The following is a 21868-nucleotide window of genomic DNA, read 5'->3' as shown; positions in this document are numbered from 1 at the left end:
GAAGGGGCGTGGCCTGCATCGGAAGGGGCGTGGCGTGACGGCGCTGGCTTGTGGCGGTGAGCGGTTCGCGCGCTTCGGGCCTGCTTGGGACGCTGGGCCCCGGCGCGGTAACGGGCCGGCGGGGGCCCCCCGGTGACTCGATGCAGCGGGGTTGGCTCGGGGATTGGACCCGCGGGGAGGGCGGGCCGGTCGGCTGGCGGCAGGGCCCTGAGACGGGGGAGTCGTGTCCCTGCGCCCGCCTCGCCAAGGCAGCGCCGGACGGGGCCCCTGTTCTCCCGGGGGGTTGGGTGAAGCTGGCGGGCCGATCGGGGGCGGATAGATATAAACGGGGAGGGAGCCGGGAGGAGTAGATGGAGGGGAGCCAAGGCGGGTAGGTCCGGGGGGAGGGTAGATTCAGGCCGGGCGCACATGGCCGGCCCGTGTTACTGAGCCGCCTCTCCCCGCAGTGCACCGCATCTGCTTCCTTCCTGTGCCCCCGGGCTCTGGCTCCCGCCGCGGCTGGAAATATGTCCGAGGGGGTGGATCTGATCGATATCTACGCCGACGAAGAGTTCAACCAGGTGAGCGGCGAGTGAAAGCCCCACCCCCATCCACGGCAAGGGGGGGCGATTTGCAGAGAGTTGCTGGGAAGCCTCATGGAGTTTGGGGGGCTGTTTGGAGAAGGTTTGGGCCCCCCTTGCGGAGGATATCAAACTCATGAGACTCGGAGGCTGTGAAGTAGGCTGCAAGGGACCATAGGTGAGTCTGATTCCTACTCGTCTGGTAAAGGCACGTGATGGGGCTTGTGTGCCAGCAAAGGAGCATTATGGTGCTGAAGGGTGGCTCTGAAAATCCCCACAGATCTTGACAAGTTTCAGAGTAACAGCCGTGTTAGTCTGTATCCGCAAAAAGAAGAACAGGAGTACTTGTGGCACCTTAGAGACTAACAAATTTATTAGAGCATAAGCTTTCGTGGACTACAGCCCACTTCTTCGGATGCGGATGCATATTTCCAGCCGCGGCATATGCATCCGAAGAAGTGGGCTGTAGTCCACGAAAGCTTATGCTCTAATAAATTTGTTAGTCTCTAAGGTGCCACAAGTACTCCTGTTCTTCTTTTTACAGATCTTGAGAAGTCTGCAAAGAATGGCAGTGTTGTTAAGGCATTATCTGGGTGATGACTGGAATCTGCTGGGACGGTTTTTTTAGCTGGAGCTAGTGTTTGTCTGGTTACAATCTGTGGGCAATAGGGAGAAAGAAGTGGGCAGTACCTGTTGGACTGAAGCATCCCTTAAGCCAGGAAGATCTGTGTTGTTGGAGAAGAGGGCAGTGGTGGATACAACAGATTGGGAACCTAGCCATCCTCTTCTGCAAAACATGAGGGTAAGAGACAGGAAACGAAACCAGAAGAGAGCTAGATGGGGCAACTACTAGAGATCTCTCTGGGACTGTAGGCACATGAACACAACCTGATTTAGGGTACTCGGGACTTCAGGATGCTGAGCTCTTAAGGAATTTTATCTGCTTGAATAACTGGGTATAATCAGAGAGGTGCCTAAATTACAAAGAAATCACCCTGATGATACCAGGAACTGAAAATCTATCCCAGATTTACAAGGAGAAAATTATTGAGAATGTGTGAGTAATAAGGAAGCTTGGGAACTACTTGAATTCAGTGTAGTAAGGAACGTGAATGCAGTGGTCCAAATGTATTAGATTTCAGAGGAGCAAATTTTGGAGAGTTAAGAAATCTGGACACGTGGGTATAATGGAAAAAAGTTCAGCTCGGAGATGGAAGTGCTAAGTCTGAGATCATGGAAGAAGGTTAGAGATTCTTAGGAAACTGCAATCAATCTTGATTACTTTCCAGGAGCAAAATGCAAAGAACCAAGAGACTGCCAGTGTGGCCTCATGAGGGGTTGAACAGAAATTTTAAGGCAATAAACCCCTGTTCTGAAAAGGTGGGAGGTTACCAAATGAACCTATACCAGAAGTTAAGCCTTGAGGGAAAAGTTAACAGTGGCAAAAAAATAATGTTAACCATAAGGGAAATGTGAGAGGCTTTTACAGCTATCCTGGGAGAAATAGTAGTGCTTGATTGGAAGTAGATGCATTAAATGAGGATGAAATTGAGGATGGTTCTAAATGGGCGAGGTCTTGAATGCCTTTCTGAAATCTTACCTTTTAAAAGAACTGCATAAAAATTATGGCATTTCTGTGCTGTATGATCCCCAATAGCCAGGCTTCATCCCCCACAGAAAGCAGTTTTAACTTTAAAATAAACATTTCCCCTTGTTTGGAATCCTCTTAGGACTTGCTGATTGATTGAAAGCATCCTAGAGTACAGCATGGTTATCCAAGTCTCACTAGATCCCATGCTATAATGATAGGTCAGAATTATGTTCTGGGATGTGGCCACTGAAACAGTTCAGCACAGAAATATGCTTAATTTAGTTTCCTTGCAGTTAACCTTTAACAAGCAAAATCCAGAAAGTAACTTTGGACAGTTGGGCAGTATGATAAAGAGAGTAGGTATGAGAGAACTTGGAAAATATGAACATATGCAGATTAGTGTATCAGGATTACAGGCATTCTAGGTAATAGAAAATGACTAACAGATTTCTTGAGTCATTGGCCATTATTTTGAAAAGTCCTGGGGGAGGAGATTGGAGAAAAATAAATGTGCTACCGATCTTCAGAAAAGGGAGAAAGTGTGACCCTGGCAATTATTGTTTGGAAGGTCTATCAGTTCCTAATTAAAATAAAAGTCTAAAACATCTTGGAGGATAGCAGAGGTATGAGCAGCGTAAGCATCATGGAATTATGAAGAAAAACAATCAAGCCCCTCTCATTTGATGGCTTTCTGTAATTTTGACTTTAAAGCACTTATTGTGCCACAGTAATTATTCAGGTTGGGTTGGCTGTGAGTATTTTCTCGTGGCTTCAGAAGTGGCTGGAAAAGCAGAAAACAAGAATGGTAATAAAAGGCAATGTATTGAGTTGGGAGGAAGATGTTTACTGGATGCAGAAAAAAATCTGTATTGGACATGGTTTTACTCAACATCTTCAGAAGTTCTCTGGAAGTAAACAGCATAATGAAAATATTCAGTGATAAAACCTCTCCAACACACATGAATAGATGTAGTTTTTAAGTCTAGAAGTGAACATTGTGATCCATCTAGTCTAACCTGCATAACCAAGGCCATGGAATTTCATTTTCAATGGGAGGAAGAAACCTAGAAAGCAACAGTGCTAAGACAAAGAGGCTATGGCGTGATTGTGAGTAGTTTGCAGTGTTGTAGCGTTGGTCCACAGATATTGAGAGACAAGGTGGGTGAGATAATGTCTTTTATTGGACTAACTTCTGTTGGTGAAAGAGACAAGTGTTCGCCACCAGAAGTTGATCCAATAAAAGACATTACCTCATTCACCTTGTCTCTCTAAGGCTATGTCTACACTAGAAACTTCAGAGTGGTTCGGGAGCGCTTTGAAGTGTGAGTGTGGTTCCGCGTGAACAGTGGGAGAGCTAGAAGTGTAGGACTGGAAGGGACCTTGAAAGGTCATCGGGTCCAGTCCCCTGCCTTCACAGCAGGACCAAGTACTGTCCCTGTCAGATTTTTGCCCCGGATCCCTAAATGGCCCCCTCAAGGATTGAACTCACAACCCTGGGTTTGACAGGCCAGTGCTCAAACCACTGAGCTATAGCTCCTGGTAATCCATTTTCATGAGGGGAATAGCTCCGAGCTCTGGGGGCGCTGTCCAAACTAGCGCTTTAAAGCGCTTAAACGTGCTGCACTCAGAGTGATTTTTCACCCCCCTGAGCCAGCAAGTTAGAGCACTATAAAATGTAAGTGTAGACAAGCCCTAATAGTGGCTAGTGAGTTGGGGCTTTTGTATCCTGCTGCATGTTGGATCTCAATTCTGTGACAAGACACCCCTACTCCTGATTCCTGTGATAAGTGTTACATCCTGTGGCAAAGTAAAAATTCTACTGCAGCAGTTTGTTCACAAAATAATTCCAGAACACAAGATTGTAATTTAATCTAAAAATGCACCACTTAATCAATATACAACTAGTCAAGGACTCAGTTCTGGGAAGGTTCAAATAATTAATAAAGACATGTTTGCGGATTTGAGTTGCAGCAGGGAGATCTTAGCTGCAGAACATTGTTGCCATACATCCCAGGTGGGGATGGGCTGTAAAGTGCTCTCTTTGTCCTAGTGAATGAGGCAGTCTTTTACAGCCAGCACATGGCAATGTGGGGAAAGGCCCTGAAAAGCCAGTTCTCTTCATGGCAAAGACAATATTGGGGTGAGACAAGATGGAAAAGTGAACAAACCTTGGGAAGATCTTTGATAATCTATACCTGGAGCAGCAGCAAATGGCATATTTAAGGCTGCAGAATGGTTTCCATTCCAACCCCCTATTTTTATGCACTTGTAACTTTCTGAAACTCACCTTTCAGGCTTGGTCTGTGTGCAAAGGTGACTTTTTTGGTGGGTGGAGAAGGAGTTTAAACCGAAACATCTGAGCAATTTTTGAGAATGAGTAAAAAAATATTTTCCCTGTTAAAATTCATGTAACCTTTTTAATCACTTCTGCAACTGAAATAGCTGGGAGCAGAAAATGGAAATTTGGCTTGGAAATAGCCCTTGCTTTTGAGAAGGGCTTGTGAAAATTGGAGTTGGTTTCATGTAGCTGTGACCCTTTGCAAGTTGCATGCTGTGTGTCCCTGCCACCCTCTCTTCCCAAGCTCATGAAGTGCCAGACTGCACATATGTGCATGCACAACTCCCTTACCTTCACATTAAAGAGTGTAGGCTGAGATTGTCAAAGCAGCATATGGGATTCAGCCACACAGGTTGACTTTAATGGAAGATGTAGCTCTGGCTGGTAGGAGCAGAAGCAGCCAAAGCAGGGACCTCTGGACATTCAGACAACTTCCTACATTTTGACTGGACTTTCTCTGCTCTGTGCAGATTCTGTTTGCTCCAACCCTCCCTTCCCTCATTGACTGTTCATGTCAGCTTCACTCAGTCCACGCCTACCCCATCCCTCTTTGCCTGCCCCCCTCACCTCTTTCCCCGTTCTTTCCATTTAGCTGATCACCTCCGAAATAAACCCAGCTGCTCACCCCCCAAAATTGCTGTATTAACATGACATTTGCTGCGATCACATAGTTCACTCTGCTTATGTGTTCGACTCCCTTTCCCTCACACTGTGTCTGTCTGGTTTATTTAAACAGTATACTGTTCAAGGAAGAGACTATTTAGTATAGTGTGTATAGCCCCTAGCACAATGGGGCCCCCCCTCTTGTTTGGCCCTGGCACTACGATAATAAACATGATTGATTAATATGTTAGCCTCTGGCCTGCTTTGAAAATCTCAAGCATAGTGTGGCTGTGTAGCCCTTGACTTAGCCCCTGTATATCTTGAAAGGTCTTTGTACAATGCAGCACAGTCCAGTTTCTTCTATTTCCCTCTCTTAAAATATCTGCTGGAAACAGATGGCTATTGCTGGCTGAAGTATGGTGTTAGGGATGAACAGGACAGGGAGGCAGTTATGGGAATGAAGGAGAGTTCAACGGCCTGTCATAGCGTTTCTGTAGAACCTTAACGGGCATTTCCCAACTTCACATTGTCTAACCTTGCAATCTTGGTACTTCCTTTTGTACGGAATGCAGTGTATCTTACTGCTCTTTGCTTCAACCTTAGAGACACATGGCACAGGGTCAGGGCAACTGCATCTGTATTTCCCCTTTGTGGGGCACCCAGTTTAATTGCAGAGCAGCCAGCCTTGCACTGGGATATCCCCAGGAAGCCAGACTGCCTAAGAACAGCACCTGTGCTCTGCTGTCTCTCCAAAGAGCTATGGCCAGTGTATTGCCAGCAGTTATAAGTTACCATGCAGCTCCTACATTTATTCTTAAAAAGTACTACAGAAAAAACCTATTAAAACAATAAGAAAACCTTACATGACTGCTCAGAAGCTTATCAGACCCCCAACTCCCGCCCAGGGCTCTGATAGTTTTTAGTCCTTCAAAACCCAGAACTGGGTTTTCCCCCTGGTTACAAGTTCATCTGTCTTAGATCCAGAACTCCCATCTGGGCAGATTAGCTGTTTCTTTATACAGCTCGGCCCTTTGATCTTGGCCTGCTGTAATGGGTAATCAGCAGACATTGACCCTCTGTTCAGGGTAAAAACAACGAGGAGTCCTTGTGGCACCTTAGAATTCCCATCTTTTCATGTACTGTGTATATATACCTGCTACTGTATTTTCCACGCCGTGCAGCTGATGAAGTGGGTTTTAGTCCGCGAACGCTTATGCCCAAATAAATTTGTTAGTCTCTAAGGTGCCACAAGGACTCCTCGTTGTTTTTGCTGATACAGACTAGCACAGCTACAACTCTGAAATCTGTTCAGGGTGGAGCTTCATAACTGGAGGTGGGGAATTTGCATTAACTTCTCCCTAGGGATTCCCCAGGAAATCGACTTCACTCTTATTGTTCCCCAAAGTCCATGTGTGTCTGGTACATTTTCAGTATAGTCTTTTAAACTCCCAGGTTGTGAGGGGCATTAGCAGTGGCACAGAGATGACCTTAGGATGTTTGATCTGCAGAGGTGTTTTCTTTCATTGAGCCCCTGCTCTTTGGTGTGCCTTTATAAAGGTCAGGGTTTTCTCATTGCTTTTTACCTTAGAAATACCAAGTTTGGCCTGGCTCTGGTCTCCTGGCAGATGTTGAAAGCACAACCAGGCCACCTTAGCATTCCATTAACTGGGGTTTGTATGGCACACAGTAGCACCTTGTTAAATTAAATTAACTGGGTGGCGGGGGTTAATAGAAAAGAGCAACACATTTGTAGGCAGAAACTCATTGGGGAGGTTTTCAAAGGGGGCATCTAATTCCCATTGACTGCCAATGTTAGGCACCTAACACCATTTGTACCTATGAATACCTCCCCCTATGTGACTGAAAGATAAAGAAAGGAAGTGGCTGGTTTTAGAAGATAGGCTCTGCTTTGGGATGCTAGCTGCAATCCTCCTCCTGTTATCACAACAGTAGCCATAAAAAAAAGGAACTTGAGTCCGCGCTTTACAAAATATGCTAATGATTGACTGGTTGGAGGGCAGGCGTTTGACTAGGATGGGGAGACACAGGCAGTGTAAAAGGGCAGCTGGACACCGATAAATGCAAAGGAAGGGGATTTCTGTGTCATGGGGGAGAAAGCGCGTTCTGTGGTGGATTCCACAACTGAGGAATTGTAGCAAATGTGGGATTCTGGATATTGATTCAGAGATTCGAAGGCCAGAAAGGACCATTGTGATGATCTAGTCTGACCAGAGGTTCAACACAGGCCAGAGAACTTCTCCAAAATAATTCCTAGAGCTGATCTTTCAGGAAAACATCCAATCTTGATTTTAAAATCTTCAGTGATGGAGAATCCACCACTACCCTTGGTAAATTGTTCCAATGGTTAATTACTCTATTAAAAATCTAGGGCTTATTTCTAGTCTGAGTTTATCTAGATTCAGCTTCCAGCCAGTGGATCATGTTCTGCCTTTCTCTGCTAGACTGAAGAGCCCATTATTAAATATTTGTTCCTCATGTCAATACTCGTCTTATCAAATGTGGAGCTTGCCAAGCCAGTTTGCGGCAGCAATGTATCAGCATTCTCATTGCGTGACCCAAGATTACCTGGTTAATAGTGGGAGTACTCATGAACCAAGCTGTGGATTGCAGTCAAAGCCCTTTCTAGGGCTGAATCTCGATTACTTGCCAGTCGTCATTCCTGATGTAGATACTTAGACTCTGATCAAGTCATCCCTTAGCCTTCTCTTTGCTAAGCTAAACAGATTGAGCTCCTTGTGTCTGTCACTGTAAGGCATGTTTTCTAATCCTTTAATCATTCTTGTGGCTCTTCTCTGAAGCATCTCCAATTTATCAACATCCTTCTTGAACTGTGGGCACCAGAACTGGACACAGTATTCCAGCAGTGGTTGCAGCACTGCATTTACAGACACAGCACATTACAAAGTAGGGAGGCAATCTCTGTACACCTTCAGTGGTGGGATGCCAGCTACAAAATTCAGTTCTGGGCACTTTGTTATCGAAAAGGTGGCAATATATTGGGGGAGGAGGGGTTCAGAAAAGGGCAGGAGAAATGCCCGGGACCTGGGGAGATTGACTTGTGACTTGTAAAAAAATATTTGTGTCTTGGCTAAGTGATGACTATGGGGAGGCAGAACCGTTTGCAAGGAGCCATGGATCTGAAGATGACTTACTCGGTGGTAGAAGGTCTAGCTAGGACGAATGGAAGGAGATTGAAAGAGGGCAGTTTTAGACCAAGTATTCAGAAAGGTCCCCCTGTGGAGACTTTTATAGGAATGTGGGGTTAGTGTTCCAAGGCAGGAGGATGGTCACCCCTCCCTGGAGAGATGGACTGGTCCAGGCACTAGGGGTGAACTATTTCATCCCCTGGACTAAGGCATGTACTTTTCTGGACTTCCAGGAACTGTAGCGTGGAAATGATGCATCAAGTCAGATCCCGCCCAACTGAACTCATTGGCCGTTTTATCCTTGATTTCATTGGGAGCAGGAGCAGGCCCTTAGATGTGTGTAATAGCTTTAAAATGGCTCTCTTTCTTGAAGGAATTGTCCTCCTGATCTCATGCCTCTGGCCTATCCCGGATTTACACTCCTCCTTATATTGTCTCAGTACAAGAACAAGTGTGCACTTGATGAATTAAGATAATTAACTTCAAGCATATGAAATGGCTGCTAATGCATAATTAACTTGTGGCACTTGCTGCTGCAGGGTGTCAATAAAGCAAACAGCTTTATAAGAGTTTTGAAAGGACCATAGCATTTGTTGTAACAGTAACTGGGATAAAATGATAAGCTAAGGGCTCTAATGCTTTATGGTCTAATAAGAACGGTAGAAGGAAAATGCTTCCTCAAAAGCCTCATGCCACCTCGGGTTCAGGTCTCCTAAATTAAGCCTGGCCAGGAGATCGCAGAGGAAAGCCCAGATGCTGCAGAAGGCAGTGCTCTTTCCTCTGAGTGCTGAATCAGTGCCCCAAAAGTATGTCTGGGGGTGCTGTGCCTCTGGGATTAGATGTAAAACAGAGGTCCTGGCCACTCGTGATCAGAAGACGAGCCCTAGCCAGATTCCATTCTGCGTTTGGAAGTTCTCCCCATAGTTTCATTTGGATGCACTGTTCTTCACTTCCTGTCCTAAGCCGTTGTCCTAAGCCGAATGAGTCACATCTGCACACTGACACACGTTACTCCCATGAAGCTGCAGAGCCCACACAGCTACAGGAGAGTGAGCCACGTTCCACTGTGCCTCCTGCGTTGGGAGAATCATGGTCTCTGTTCCACGGCAGAGGAGGTGGGGCTAGTGAGAACCAATCTGGATTTGAGGTTCTCAGGGAGAGTTAGTGGCAATGAGAAAAATCCTCTCTGTCATTGAACTCCTTCGTTGTCTGAAATTTATGGCAGGAGTTTTGCAGGCACGTAGAGAAACGATTCCTTGCCCAAGCCACTTACAGTCTGAATCAGGCAGGAAAAATGTTATACCCAAGGTAATAATTCAGATTTAGGATGTGGAAGACACAGAGAGGCTGAAGAACCAGGAGTGTCCCTGTTACATGGTACTTCTCAGCCCAGTAGCATTCCTTCCCTTTGGCTTCTGAGAGTGGGAGTTCTAGAGAAACTCATTCTGGACAGGAGAGAATGATTCCTCCTCAGGATTGTTTTGTGTTTGGTGTTTAATCTCTTGGGTGCACGGGCTGTTTGCCAGCAGATCAAAAGCACTGGGCAGGGCAAACCTCTGGCCTGCTGGAGCCTCTCCCTTGACGTGACTGGCTAGTGATTGATTGTTGCCCAGCTGGTAAACTGACCCCATGGGCTTGTCACAGAAATGCTCACTGATCTCTCGTGTGTCCTAGGACTCCGAATTCAGTAATGCTGACCAGATGGATCTGTACGACGACGTGCTAGCAGCAAGCTCGCAGCCACCCGAAAGCCGCACCAGCAGCTCGGAGGCACCGACCGAGATCCGCCAGGAGCAGTCCGCCAAGCCAAACAGCAAATCGCCTGCCATCTTGTACACCTACAGCGGCCTGCGTAACAAACGGGCTGCCGTGTATGTGGGCAGCTTCTCCTGGGTGAGTCAGGTCACTGATGCCTGCTGGAAGCACATGGCCTAGTATGACTGTCCTCCACTTACTGGGGACAGATGCGGAGTCTTCAGTGCTTGCAGTCTGGGCTGCAATTGTTGCTGTCAAGTGAAGTGAAATCAAGCTTGGTCTGTACGTGGATGGGGATCCTCTAAGGAAACCCGTGCCCTGTAGAAAGGGGTGTGGTATAGGGGGCTCTCTTCCCTTTGTGTCAATACTGAACCAGTGCCCCATCCTGGGCTTGCAAGGGCTGTGCTATCAAACAGTTAGTGAGGTGTGGTAAAACAGAGACCTGGACCACCTGTGGCCAATGGTGATCCATGGTGCGGTCTGCATGGGCCTGGGATATGGAGCCTTTAACACTTCAGAGCTAGTGCAGTGGGAGGGTGATGGCTCTGGGCCAGCTTATGTGCTCTTGTGGCTGTGGGCTGGCTTATATGACATGAGGTGGTGGCTCTCTGAAGGACAGATGTCCCCACCACACAAGCCACTGACACAGTTGGGACTAATTGTCCCCTTTGTTGGTAGTCCCCGAGAGAAGCCAAGGACTGAATGGGCCTGGAAACTGAGCTCTGGCCCCACAACCCCTGTGATCCTTCTTGCTCCAGATCTGTTGGTGGAGTGGCACGTGGGGGAATTTTACCCTACTGCTCAAACTCTGTAGACAGAGCCCTTCAATCACCACAGCTCTCCAGGGTGCCTTTTCCCAGATCTTATGACTGTCATTTACAACTGTCTCCCTGGGGATTGGTGTCTCCCAGACAGAGGGTTACTAGGCTGGGCTGTATCATCTTCCCGTTGAAAGCATTTGTGGCATCAGAAACTGGAGCCTACGCTAAAGATCCTAGGGGGAGATTGAGCAGGGTGGGCCTTGGTGGTGGTGAATGATCGATAATGCTAGTCCTGGAACAAGGGTGTGTGGCCCAGAGATCCTGCCATAGGGCCTTAGCTGCTAACGCTGTCCTCTTCCACCTGTTCTCAATCAGTGGACAACTGACCAGCAGCTGATCCAGATTATTCGCTCAGTGGGGGTCTACGATGTGGTGGAGCTGAAATTCGCGGAGAACCGAGCCAATGGCCAATCCAAAGGGTGAGAGCTCTGGAGGGACCCAAGGCCTTCTGGCACTGGGCCAGTCCAAAGAGTGAACACTGTTGTGGGAGACCCTGGACCTTTTCTCCTATGGGTTTGTCACCATGATTGTCCGGCCTGTTCCCAGTGGGCAAGGTGTCAGCAGGCCTTCTTGTGGAGCTGTCTGGAGGCTTGAAAGATGCTTGTGTGAATGGAGCTAGTGTTCCAAAGCACAGAGGATGAGGTAATGAAGAGGTGGTGGGGAGCTGATGTGAGGCACGTAGGAATGCCGGTTACCCTGCAGTGGTGGGCTGGGTTCAGCTGCACACAGATGTCCATAGTGAGAGGTGAGGATTGCTGCTCTCAATGTTGCCTGGGCCATGGGGAGAGGTGTAGATTGAAGCCCCCTGGTTGCTCGTTGGGTTGTCCCCACAGATTGTGGTCGGGGAGGAGGGTGGGCTTGGTCCCTCGATGTGATGGGGTACTGGCCTGCCATCATCTGCTTGTCTCTGGCTCCCCCCAGGTATGCAGAGGTGGTAGTTGCCTCCGAGAACTCAGTCCACAAGCTCCTGGAGCTGCTGCCCGGCAAGATCCTCAATGGGGATAAGGTGGAGGTGAGACTGGCCACCCGGCAGAACCTGTCGCAGTTTGAGGCACAGGCTCGGAAACGTAAGTGGGACAGGCCCGCTGCCAGGGCGGGGCACAGGGTGCATGAGGAAGGGGAGACTCCCATTGGGCCCTAGAGATCCTGAGCAGAGCTTCAGCAGCCTGATCCAACCAAAATCCTGGGGTGGGGGCTGAATTCCCAGGAGTCTCTGCGTGTTTTTCCTATTGCTGCCGAGTCTGACCAGATCCTGACCCGAGTCTTTATGATCCCATTTTAGGTGCTCATAGACTGCGAAGATCCCTCGTAGCCTCCTCCTCCTCCTCCTCCTCCTCTCCAAACTGAATGGGCTTAAGCTCTTCAGCCTATCATCATAGCTAAGACCCTCCATATCTATTAGTAGCTCTTCTCTGGACCTTCTCCAGAATTTGTACATCCCTGCGGAGGTAAGGTGCCCAACACTGGACGCAGTACTCCAGCTGGGGCCTCACCATGGGCCTTGTACAATGGCCTTTTTCCTCAGTCTGATGGCCCAGCCCAGCATCCCAGCCCCGCCCCAGCTAGGGGGCGCTGTGCAGCTGGAGGTGCCATCTTTCCAGGGACACACATGACAAAACTGGCCACCTGTGGTCATTGTCGATCCCATGGCATGTTTCGTAAGAGGAGAATTACTGCCTCCAGTGCCCTGGACAAATTACAACTGGGTGACTGTCCTGCAGCCTTCACGCACCCTAGGCAACTGCAGTGGAACACCAAATTTTCCATTGCCCATCCTGAATTGTCAAAAATAAGTTCTCTGCACTGTCAGACCGCTGCCACCGTCTGCTGTGGAGGTGGCTGCATTTCAGTGGCAGGTGAGAGGTTCCTCTGTTCTGTCCCTTACCTCACAGGGCTGTTGTGAGGCTGTGGCTTTGTCTGCACTGGGGAATTGCCCTGGCTATAGCCATTGGTGTAGCTGTGCTCACCCTGATGGAGCTTACCAACACCTGGCATTAATGGAGCTTCTACCTGGATGAAACCGGGCCAGCTCATAGCAGTTTAGCATGGACACTATGGGGTTTGCACCAGTGGCTGTTACAGGACCACTCACCAGGGCAGGCAAGGCCTCAGTGAGTCTCCAGCCCTTTGATTCTGGGCTGAAAGGGGCTAGAGAAGGGAAAGTTTCCTTGTAGTAATCTCCTTTGGCTTGTTCCCATGGCTGCAGATGAGCAACATCTGCATGTTTGCTGCAGATCTAACCCCCTCAGACTCTCTCATGGTCAGCATCTGGTTACTTGCTCTCCAATACTTGGTAGCCATGGGAGTTTTGGATCCAAGCTGTGTCCCTCTAAGTTTGTTCACCTTATAATCCCATCAGTCCTTTCCAGATCCACTCCCGTAGGGGATTGCAGGCTCTCTGGGTCAGGGTCTCTTATTGGCAGGATTTCAGTCTCTGCCTCTGTGCAGGCCCAAACCAGCTGTATTAACCAACAAACAGGCAAGCTCTGACTCACGCAGTGTCCGGTGGCCTCTCCGCTGAGGCCTCTTGCCATTTGTCAGGGCTTTTGGCTTTTGCCCAGGTAATCAGTTTGCTTTGCAACTTCCATCCCCTGTGTTCGCCACCGGGGCACTGCCTTTGACGCTTTCCTGATATCTTGGTGGAGAGCAATCACACCCTGGCTGAGGCCCGTGGAAGTGGAGGCTACGTTTGGCTGGCTGGATCTTTCTCTTGGCACCTCAGGCTCCGCTGAAATCAGGCGTGTGGCCATGGGAGACGGGTGCCCCGATCTCGAGACGGAGAGGTGATGGGGGCTGGTGCAGGGTCGAGGGGACGATATATCCCTCCCTCTGTCACTGGGTCATTCCATCCCCCGCCTCCTTCCTCCCTCCCCAGGCTTGTGGGGGCTGCCGCACCAGCTTGCTCTCTTCAGGTGGCTTTCCTATGGGTGAAGTCACCCCCATGCTCACAAGCCATTCCCCTTCTCTGTTGGCTAACAGGGGTGCCACCGAGGGCTCACTCCCGGGACTCCTGGGATTCAATGGATGGCCGAGCCACGCCGACGGAGAATGCTGTGCCGCCCCCTCGTGTGGAGAAGCCCCCTTCCGTGCTGTCTTTCTTTAACCGCCCCCCTGCCGCCATGCCCCTCATGGCCCTGCCCCCTCCCCCGATGCCTCCCCCACCACCTCTCTCCTCCAGCTTTGGAGTGCCACCTCCCCCCCCAGGAATCCACTACCAGCATCTAATGCCCCCTCCTCCTCGACTGCCCCCACACCTGGCCGTGCCACCTCCAGGGGCAGTCCCTCCCGCCCTGCACCTCAACCCTGCCTTCTTCCCCCCGCCAAATGCAGCATTGGCCCCCCCGCCGGACACCTACAAGACCTCTGCAGCCTATAACCACAGCAGGTGAGAGCAGTATGATGGGATAGCCTAATTTTGGCAATTAATTGATCTTTGATTATTAGCAGGTAAATATGCCCAATGATCTGTGATGGGATGTTAGATGGGGTGGGATCTGAGTTACTACAGAGAATTCTTTCCTGGGTGCTGGCTGGTGCATCTGACCTTAAAGTCTATGAGCTGCAGCCTCTGCTGGATTTAGAAAGAACGAGCTGAGATCGTGGGAGCAGGAGACATCAGCACCATCGTAACCGTGTGTCAGCCAGATCTGGGCCTACTGGGCCCCAAGAGGGCAAAAGGTGTTGCTATGGGGTGCCAGGTGGGTGTCCCGGGGAACCTCTGCCAGGTGGGCAGTGAGCCTGGGATGACCCCTGGTTGGTGCCCTTGGGGAGCTCTGCCAGGTGGGCAGTGAGCCTGGGATGCCCCCGGTGGTGCCCTGGGGAGCTCTCTGCCAGGTGGGTAGTGAGCCTGGGATGCCCCCTGGTTGGTGCCCCTGGGGAGCTCTGCCAGGTGGGCATTGACCTTCAGCACCTGTCGGGTCAGTCCCCAGGGGTGGGAGCTTTCTCCCCATGCCCGGCTGACAGGCGCGTGCTCTGTTCTGTGCAGTCGAGAGCTGGGCCCACTGCCTCCTCCAGTGAGCGAAGCCGAGTTCGAGGAGATCATGAACAGGAACCGAGCGATTTCCAGCAGTGCCATTTCCAAAGCGGTGTCCGGAGCCAGCGCAGGTAACAGTGGCCCCCTGACACCCGTCATCCTCCGTCCCCTGCCTGGTCCTTTTCCTCACCCTTCTCATCTCCTGCAGGGGATTACAGTGATGCCATAGAGACCCTGCTCACGGCCATCGCCGTTATCAAACAGTCCCGCGTAGCCAACGACGAGCGGTGCCGCGTCCTCATCTCCTCCCTCAAGGATTGTCTTCATGGGATCGAAGCCAAGTCCTACAGCATGGGTGCCAGCAGCAGCTCCTCCAGGTAAATCCTTGCCAACCAGAGTAAGAGGGGAGAACTCCTTGCTCTCATCTTCGGCCTTTGGAGATTTGGGGGGCAGGCACAGCTCACTATCCTTTGGGGAGACCTGAGTTGGAGGCAGCAGCCCCTCTTTGTCTGAAGATCTGGAATGGAGCACGGCTTGGGAGATACTCAGCACCTAGTCTTGTCTTTCAGAAAAAGACACCGGTCTCGGGAGAGGTCGCCCAGTCGGTCCCGCGAGAGCAGCAGGAGGCACCGGGACCCACTTCATAATGAGGATCGGCACGAGGACTATTTCCAAGAAAGGAACCGGGAGCATGAGAGACATCGGGACAGAGACAGAGAAAGGGACCGGCACCACTGAGAAAGGTGAGCTGGCCTGAGGCCCTGCTCCTATCTCCCTTGTGCGGCGAGGCCATCTACCTGCTGCTGATGGAGCACCCCTTCCCTTAGAGGGACGTGGCAACCTCCTGGGGGTGCAGACTGGACGTTAAGCAGTCTATTTCCCCTGGCTTTTAGCAGTTGACTCTCCATAGCTAACATGGCAGCCCCTCCAGTTAGTGTTATAACTACATAGTCAGTGGCCACCCTCCGGATCTCAAGCAACAAATGATCTTTCATTGCCCGCAGCGGGTGTTCCAAGAGGGAAAGCCCCAGAGGAGAAGAGAAGGGAATGTCCCTTAATCTCCTCTGATGGCTGCTGAATAACCATCACTGAAGTCCCTCATTGGTGGTTTTCCATTGAAACTGCAGCCAGCTTGGTGCTGCTACTCGTTCACATGCATCAGCAGAGTCAATTCCAGCCCCGTTCCTCTCCTTCCTGTGTCTTCACTTGATTGATCTGTAGCAGGCTGTGAACCTACACTGCCCACACCGAACAGCAGAGAGCGAGCTCCTTGCCCTTTGCGCTCCGTCCTCCTTTCTAGGTTCAGTGCGGACAGTGTGAGGACGGGGCTTTCCTTGGTCAGGTATCCTCCAGCTATGGAATTCCCTTCTGTGGTTAGCCTGCCAGAGTCCCTCACTGGCTGATTACAGCACCCTGCAGTGTTCTCACTTCCTGTTAACCATCTTCAGAGCCAAGGGGCAGTGAGCTCTGCTGTTGGTGGGTGGCTTGGCTGGGGAGAAGTGGCTTTGCCCACATGGTGGTAGCTGGGCAGAGTACGAAAGCTTGTTGGATTTTTAGGATGCAAGTGTCAATAGCATGTCCCCACGCCCAATAGTTGGGGGACATGATAGTGGTCTTCAAATACTTGAAAGGCTGCCATAAAAAAGATGAAGAAAAGTTGTTCTCTCTTGCTACAGAGGGCAGGACAAGAGGCAATGGCTTCAAGCTACGGCACTGCAGATTTAGATTAAATCTGCTTCTTAATTCTAAGAACAGTAGGACAGTGGAACAGACGTGTCTAGGGAGGCTGTGGAAGCTCCTTCACTGGAGGCTTTCAAAAAGAGGCTGATAGCCACCCGTCTTGGATGGCTTAGACACAACAAATCCTGCATCTTGGCAGGGGGTTAGATTAGAACTAGACCCTTGCGGTCCCTTCTAACCCTATAGGTCTCTGGTTCTATTATAGCTCTACTGGAGAGGGCCATGCGACCTTTTAAATTAGGGCTGATGGGTCAGGGCTGCCAGCTTCAGGCCATGTGCACCTTTCAATCGGCAACAGGTTTGTCACTCCTACATTTCAGAATTACTTGGTGGGTGGAGGGAATGGGGGGGACTGCACAGTTTCCCCCGTGTCACCCACATGTACAGCCTCTCCTGCTTTGTGTTGGGGCTTTTGTACAGCACTTGGTCCTAAAGAATTAAAAAACGTTACCCACTAGATTTGCCTTTGAAGGTCTTGACTAAAGCCCAGCAATGCGACCCATACGCTGCTCCTGCTCCCCTCTGAGAGAGGCTGCCACTAAGGAACAAGCTGACTCAGAAATTACATCGCATCAACCCTGCAAACATAACATCCCATGGGAGCTCTCCCCATCCTGGGCTAATGCCAGAATTTCTGCTGCCTCCCCTACCTCTAGCTGTACTGAGGTGGGCGGTGTTAACTACAAACCAGCCTCCAGTATCCTCCCGAGAGGCCACAGTGTTTTGGTCCCATTCCTGCTGTGTGGGAAAGTTCTCCCTGCAGGACTCAGTGCACCAGTTGGGCTGCCTGAGACAGAGGATGGCGGTGTCTTTAGTCTGTTGCAGGGGGAGTGCTCTGTGTTTTTTGTTCTGCTTTGTGGATTTTATTTAGCAATGGGCTGATGCCACTTAAATGATCTGCCTACTGCTGGAGTGCCTTCACCTCTGAGCACTGCCACACCCGACACACTACTGATTTGTACCAGGGTAAGACCGAGAGGCCCCCCACTGCGACTGGGCCAGCTACTGTGAGTTTCTTACCCAGATCAAACCATTGGTCTCTTGGGGAGCCCTGGGTTTCAAACCCACGATTGCCTTATGCTTTTAAACATTCATCCCCCCCACCACAAAATGTTTCCAATGTGAGCTTTTGTCGAGGCATGATGGGGGCCTGGTGGTTAAATCAAAGAAAGGGGGAGTTAGGAATGAAGCCCAGCTCTCTTTGCCACTGATTTGACAGTGAACTTTGGCAAGTTACTTCCCTTTTCTGTGCCTCAGTCCCCCCTTCTCTCCTCCTCTCCCCTTCTCTCTCTTCCCTCCCCCCCCCCCTGCTACCCATGGCAGTAGTATTTGCCTACCTGCCATGTACTTCTGGCTTACCCATTACCCTTGTGAAGTGCTCAGATCCTTGGCTGAAAGACGCTCTAGGAATGCCCAGTGTAACCCGGTCCTGTTAGCACGTCCTTTGGTGTAGAGAACTGCCTGGGGCAAGTTCCCTCTCAGCAGAACCTGTGTGGCTCGCAGGATTTATTCCGGATCAGCTGAGAATGTACTTTAGGTGTCATTAAATATTCCAGGTGAAATAATTCCCCTCTAGGTCACCAGTTCCAATCCAGCCTGGGTTGGCCAAGACCTTCCGGCGATTTGACCTGGGCAGGTTTGGCTGATCTCAGTCCAGTTCCTAGTGCACAAGTGTCCTCTCTGGAGAGCCCACGTTCTGTTAGACATGCATTGTCCTCCTTGGCGTTCCCAGCTGTTCAGCCGAGGCCAGAATGGGGCCGTGGAGAAGGAGTGTCTGCCTCACCCCTAGAGGTGGCCACCGGGGCAGGGACAAGGCACCTCACCTGGTGGAGCCTGCCCTGGGGGTGGAGGACTTCCCTCTCCAAGGCTGTGGATCCTGCACCTTGATCCTGTCAGCACCAAACTTGCAGGAAGACAAATGTTAAAAGGCAGGTCCGTGGGGGGAGCCTTTGCCTCCAGTGGGGGAGGCTGACTGGGCCCCAGGCAGATCCTTGCTGAGCAGTTGGCATCAGCGGCGACTCAGTGCCTGGTCAGCGCAGCAGGGAGACTGTGACCTGTTGTCTTGTTCTGTCCCTTCCAGGAGTTTGGTTGGCAGTAAGTGTTTTTAATGGACTTGTATCTCCTCACCTCGATCAGGACTGAAGGACGGAGGCCGCTCCACCCCTCTCCTCCCCACTGCCCCCAGCTCCTTCCAGGCACCCAGGGAAAGCCACGTCGCCTGCGGGACTCCAGCTGGCACACAGTGGCCTCGGGACCCACACTCGCTGCTGCTGCTTTCTGGGGAAATGCTGGAAGACGTGGAGTTAGGGAGGGATAGCGTCGGGGCCACTGTGAGCAGGGAGTGCTCCAGTCCACGGATACTTGGACCCAAAGAAAAATGGTGCTTTTCCATGGAAGCTTGTGAGCTCCTTCCTCTCCGTGGCCCTTCCGGAGACAGCTGGAAGGGAATCCATCACCCTCGTGTGTGCTGGGGAGGGTTGGAGGTGGAGGCACAGATATCCCTGCGTGGTGTCTGGTGCCTGGCCTGCTTGGCTTACTGGGGCCAGTATCCATGTCCTCCCATGATGCACTGTCTTCTCATCCTGTGTGGGGGTGCTCTCTTGAGGAATGCGATCCCTTCTCCCAACCAGTTCCAGGCCTGGCTTGTCTGGCCCATTATACTCATCTTAGATAACAGCATTTCCTCTTCCCCCGCCTCATGGAGAGCAGGCTGGCTGCTGCTTCCCATCACCTTTTTCTGCTCCCAGTTGCCGTTCCTGTAGGCGCTTCTGAGTTCTCTGCATTCTGCCCTGGCTCCTCTAGGGGGCTTGTCCGGAACAGAGGTGGCCCCTCTCAGCTGGACTCAATGCCTCTGGCTCTCCATGCTGATCTCATGCAATAACCGTTCCAGTTCACGTTTTTCCCTACCGCAAGCCCCAGCCACCTGTTTCTTCAGAGCCAGCCTCCTCCCAGAGAGGCTGCCTTCCTTGTTTTAGAGGAAGCGGCATGGGGAGAGACTTGAGTGTTGTGATATCGGTGGATGGAGATGGGGTGGGCTGGGGGCTGGCTGGATGAGCCCAACAACTGATAACCTGGCGAGCTGCTTAGCATTTTTGTGTGGTGGGAGGTGCATTGATTCCAGGGATTGAGAACTCTGGTGGGGACTCCTGCCTCTTCATAAACACTCTAGGAATGGGAGCTCCCAGTCGAGCGCTGGGTGGGAGGTTTCTTTAGACAGCACCGCTGCTTGCTATTGCTCTATGGTGCGTGACGGTGAGCAAAGAGTTTGGGGTGGCTGAGAGTTGGTCTACATCTAGCTAAGGAGTCTTGGTGCCTGTTCCAGCACATGGGGCTGATTGTGCCCAACAGTGCGATGCCTGAAGGGCCAGGGGGAAACATAACCACTATTTCCACCACAGCCTTCAGCTGGTGATTCTTGAAGGCTGGTAGGATAGATGGTGTGGAAGGAGCCATGTTCCCTCGAGCAAAAGATGCTCTAGGGTACAGGTGGCCAGAGAGCAGCCTGCACGTGTCGCATGACTGTGCCCATCTGAGCGGCAGCTTGTGGAGACTGCACATCCCAGCATGCAGTTCTCCAGTCACTTAACTCAAGCTATAACACATTGTATGCTGGGACCTGTAGTCTCCAGAGCCTGCACCTTTATGTAAGACTGAGGACAGCAACCACCTGCTGCATTTCATGCCATTCAGTGTGGCCCTCCTGGCAAGTTGTGGACACAGCTGGGCAAAACCTGGGCACCATCCCCCCAGCAGGGGTCTCCAGTTGAACACATCAGAGAGGGTGGCAGGGGACGAGAGTGCACAGCCTGCCTGGAGGCTGGCGAAGTGAAGTGACACCTCCGTAAGAACTGTGATCGGTGAGCAAAGGCCAGCTCTGGATGTCTTTTTAAAAAGAAAATGAAAAAAAAAAAAAAACGGAAACTTAAAGTGAGGTGACATTAAAAAAGAAGTGTAAAATACCAGAAAACCCTTTGACAGGAGAGTGTTCTGTTTTTTTACGTAATAACACAAATTTTTAGTTTATTTCAGAATAGTGGTGGGAGGGGGGATGATAAAAATAAAATAAAAAGCAACGCCCCAATTCCCCTCCCCCAGTTCTCGGTGATTTGATTTTTGTCTCTTTCTGATAGGTTGGAAATTGTGTAATAAACTTGATGACGTTGTCAATCTTTTATACTGCATTGTATGTTTTCTTTTTTTTCCTTTTGTAACAAAATATTTTAAATAATAAAGGGGGTGTGAGCTGTTTTACGGAACCTGCATTGAATAATATTCTCTCTCTGGGGCCATGGTGGTATTGGTGCTGTGAATGGGGATCTAGGGTTTGGGATTCTGGACTCTTGGGTTCTTGGCCTTGCTTGTGGTCTGATTTTCTGAGACACTGAGTCCTCAAAACCAGCACCAGCATTTAATGGTCAGACATATAGGAGGCTGCCTAGGACGCTATGCCAGCTATGCCCTCCCTCAGCCAAGTCTATGCTTCTAAACTACACCTCCAGCCCAGCCCCCTGCTCTGCAGCAGTGGCTGGGACTGAAAGCAACTGCTTGGCCATGGCTTCACTCTGGCTACCTCCTCCCCAGGTAGGGGAGATTTCATGGGTTTCTGACCCTTTAAGGGCACACCGTTCACTAGCAGCAGTGTTTGGGAGTTGTGGATCTCTGCCTCTCAGCCAAGACAGCATTCAGGGCTGTAGCGCTTTAAAAACACCACCTTCCAGCACTACCCTTAGGCAGCCCCATTGACCTCAGCAGGCCAGTCCCATGCCCTGTGAAGTATAGGGAATGCTGCCCCCCACCCCAGGAGGTCAGATCAGTGCCTGTGGGATGCTTTGAGATCCACTCTTCAAAAGAGACAGAGGCAAAGTTATGAGTGCTCTCCAGCAGACCGGTTCAGGCTGTATGTCAGTCCTTGCTATCCAAGAGGATCTGAACGTCATGGTGCTTTTGAGCGGGTGGAAACCGCGCCATTCTGGGTAGGCCTGAGTTAAGGTTAAAATAATCAGAAGTAGGAAAGTCAGAGGTTTAGAATGAAACCCTAAATGCCGGAGTCTGGAAATAATCACTGAGGTGTACATGTCAATGCAAATGGCCCCCCTTGCCTTCCGTTACCCTCCCCTGGCCACCTACCCACTGTCAACTGTTTTCTCTGTTGAGTGTTCGCATTACAATAATACAGACTTCTGTTGATGGTCTAGCCCCCTGTATCAAGGGAAGGTGGCCTGTATGTCCATGATGAATGTAGGGAAAGTTGGCCTTGGCTTGGATCTGGATTGTTGGGGGGGGGGGGCACTTGGGTCTCTTTGGGAGGGTGACTGGGGCA

General features: G+C 50.6%; 1 protein-coding gene across 6 annotated transcripts; it reads left to right on the top strand.

The window, feature by feature from the left end:
• Window positions 1–5: 5 nt before the first annotated feature.
• On the top strand, window positions 6–20796 carry CPSF7 (cleavage and polyadenylation specific factor 7). Of its 6 annotated transcripts, none has more exons than XM_054026598.1 (10): window positions 6–56; window positions 447–560; window positions 9934–10152; window positions 11151–11254; window positions 11757–11902; window positions 13815–14220; window positions 14821–14939; window positions 15017–15185; window positions 15378–15551; window positions 18629–20796. In XM_054026598.1, the coding sequence occupies exons 2-9, from the start codon at window positions 507–509 to the stop codon at window positions 15544–15546; spliced, it is 1386 nt and encodes a 461-aa protein (XP_053882573.1). In that variant the 5' UTR covers window positions 6–56; window positions 447–506; the 3' UTR covers window positions 15547–15551; window positions 18629–20796. The 6 variants fall into 6 exon arrangements, with proteins under 6 accessions (XP_053882573.1, XP_053882575.1, XP_053882571.1 ...); XM_054026600.1 differs by having other exon boundaries at window positions 50–107; window positions 18685–20796; XM_054026596.1 differs by having other exon boundaries at window positions 50–107.
• The last annotated feature ends 1072 nt before the right edge of the window (window positions 20797–21868 follow it).

This window comes from Malaclemys terrapin, chromosome 4 (assembly GCF_027887155.1).
Source record: "Malaclemys terrapin pileata isolate rMalTer1 chromosome 4, rMalTer1.hap1, whole genome shotgun sequence".
Lineage (NCBI taxonomy): Eukaryota > Metazoa > Chordata > Testudines > Emydidae > Malaclemys > Malaclemys terrapin.
Note: the sequence above shows the minus strand (reverse complement) of the source record. Positions and strands in the feature narration are given on the sequence as shown.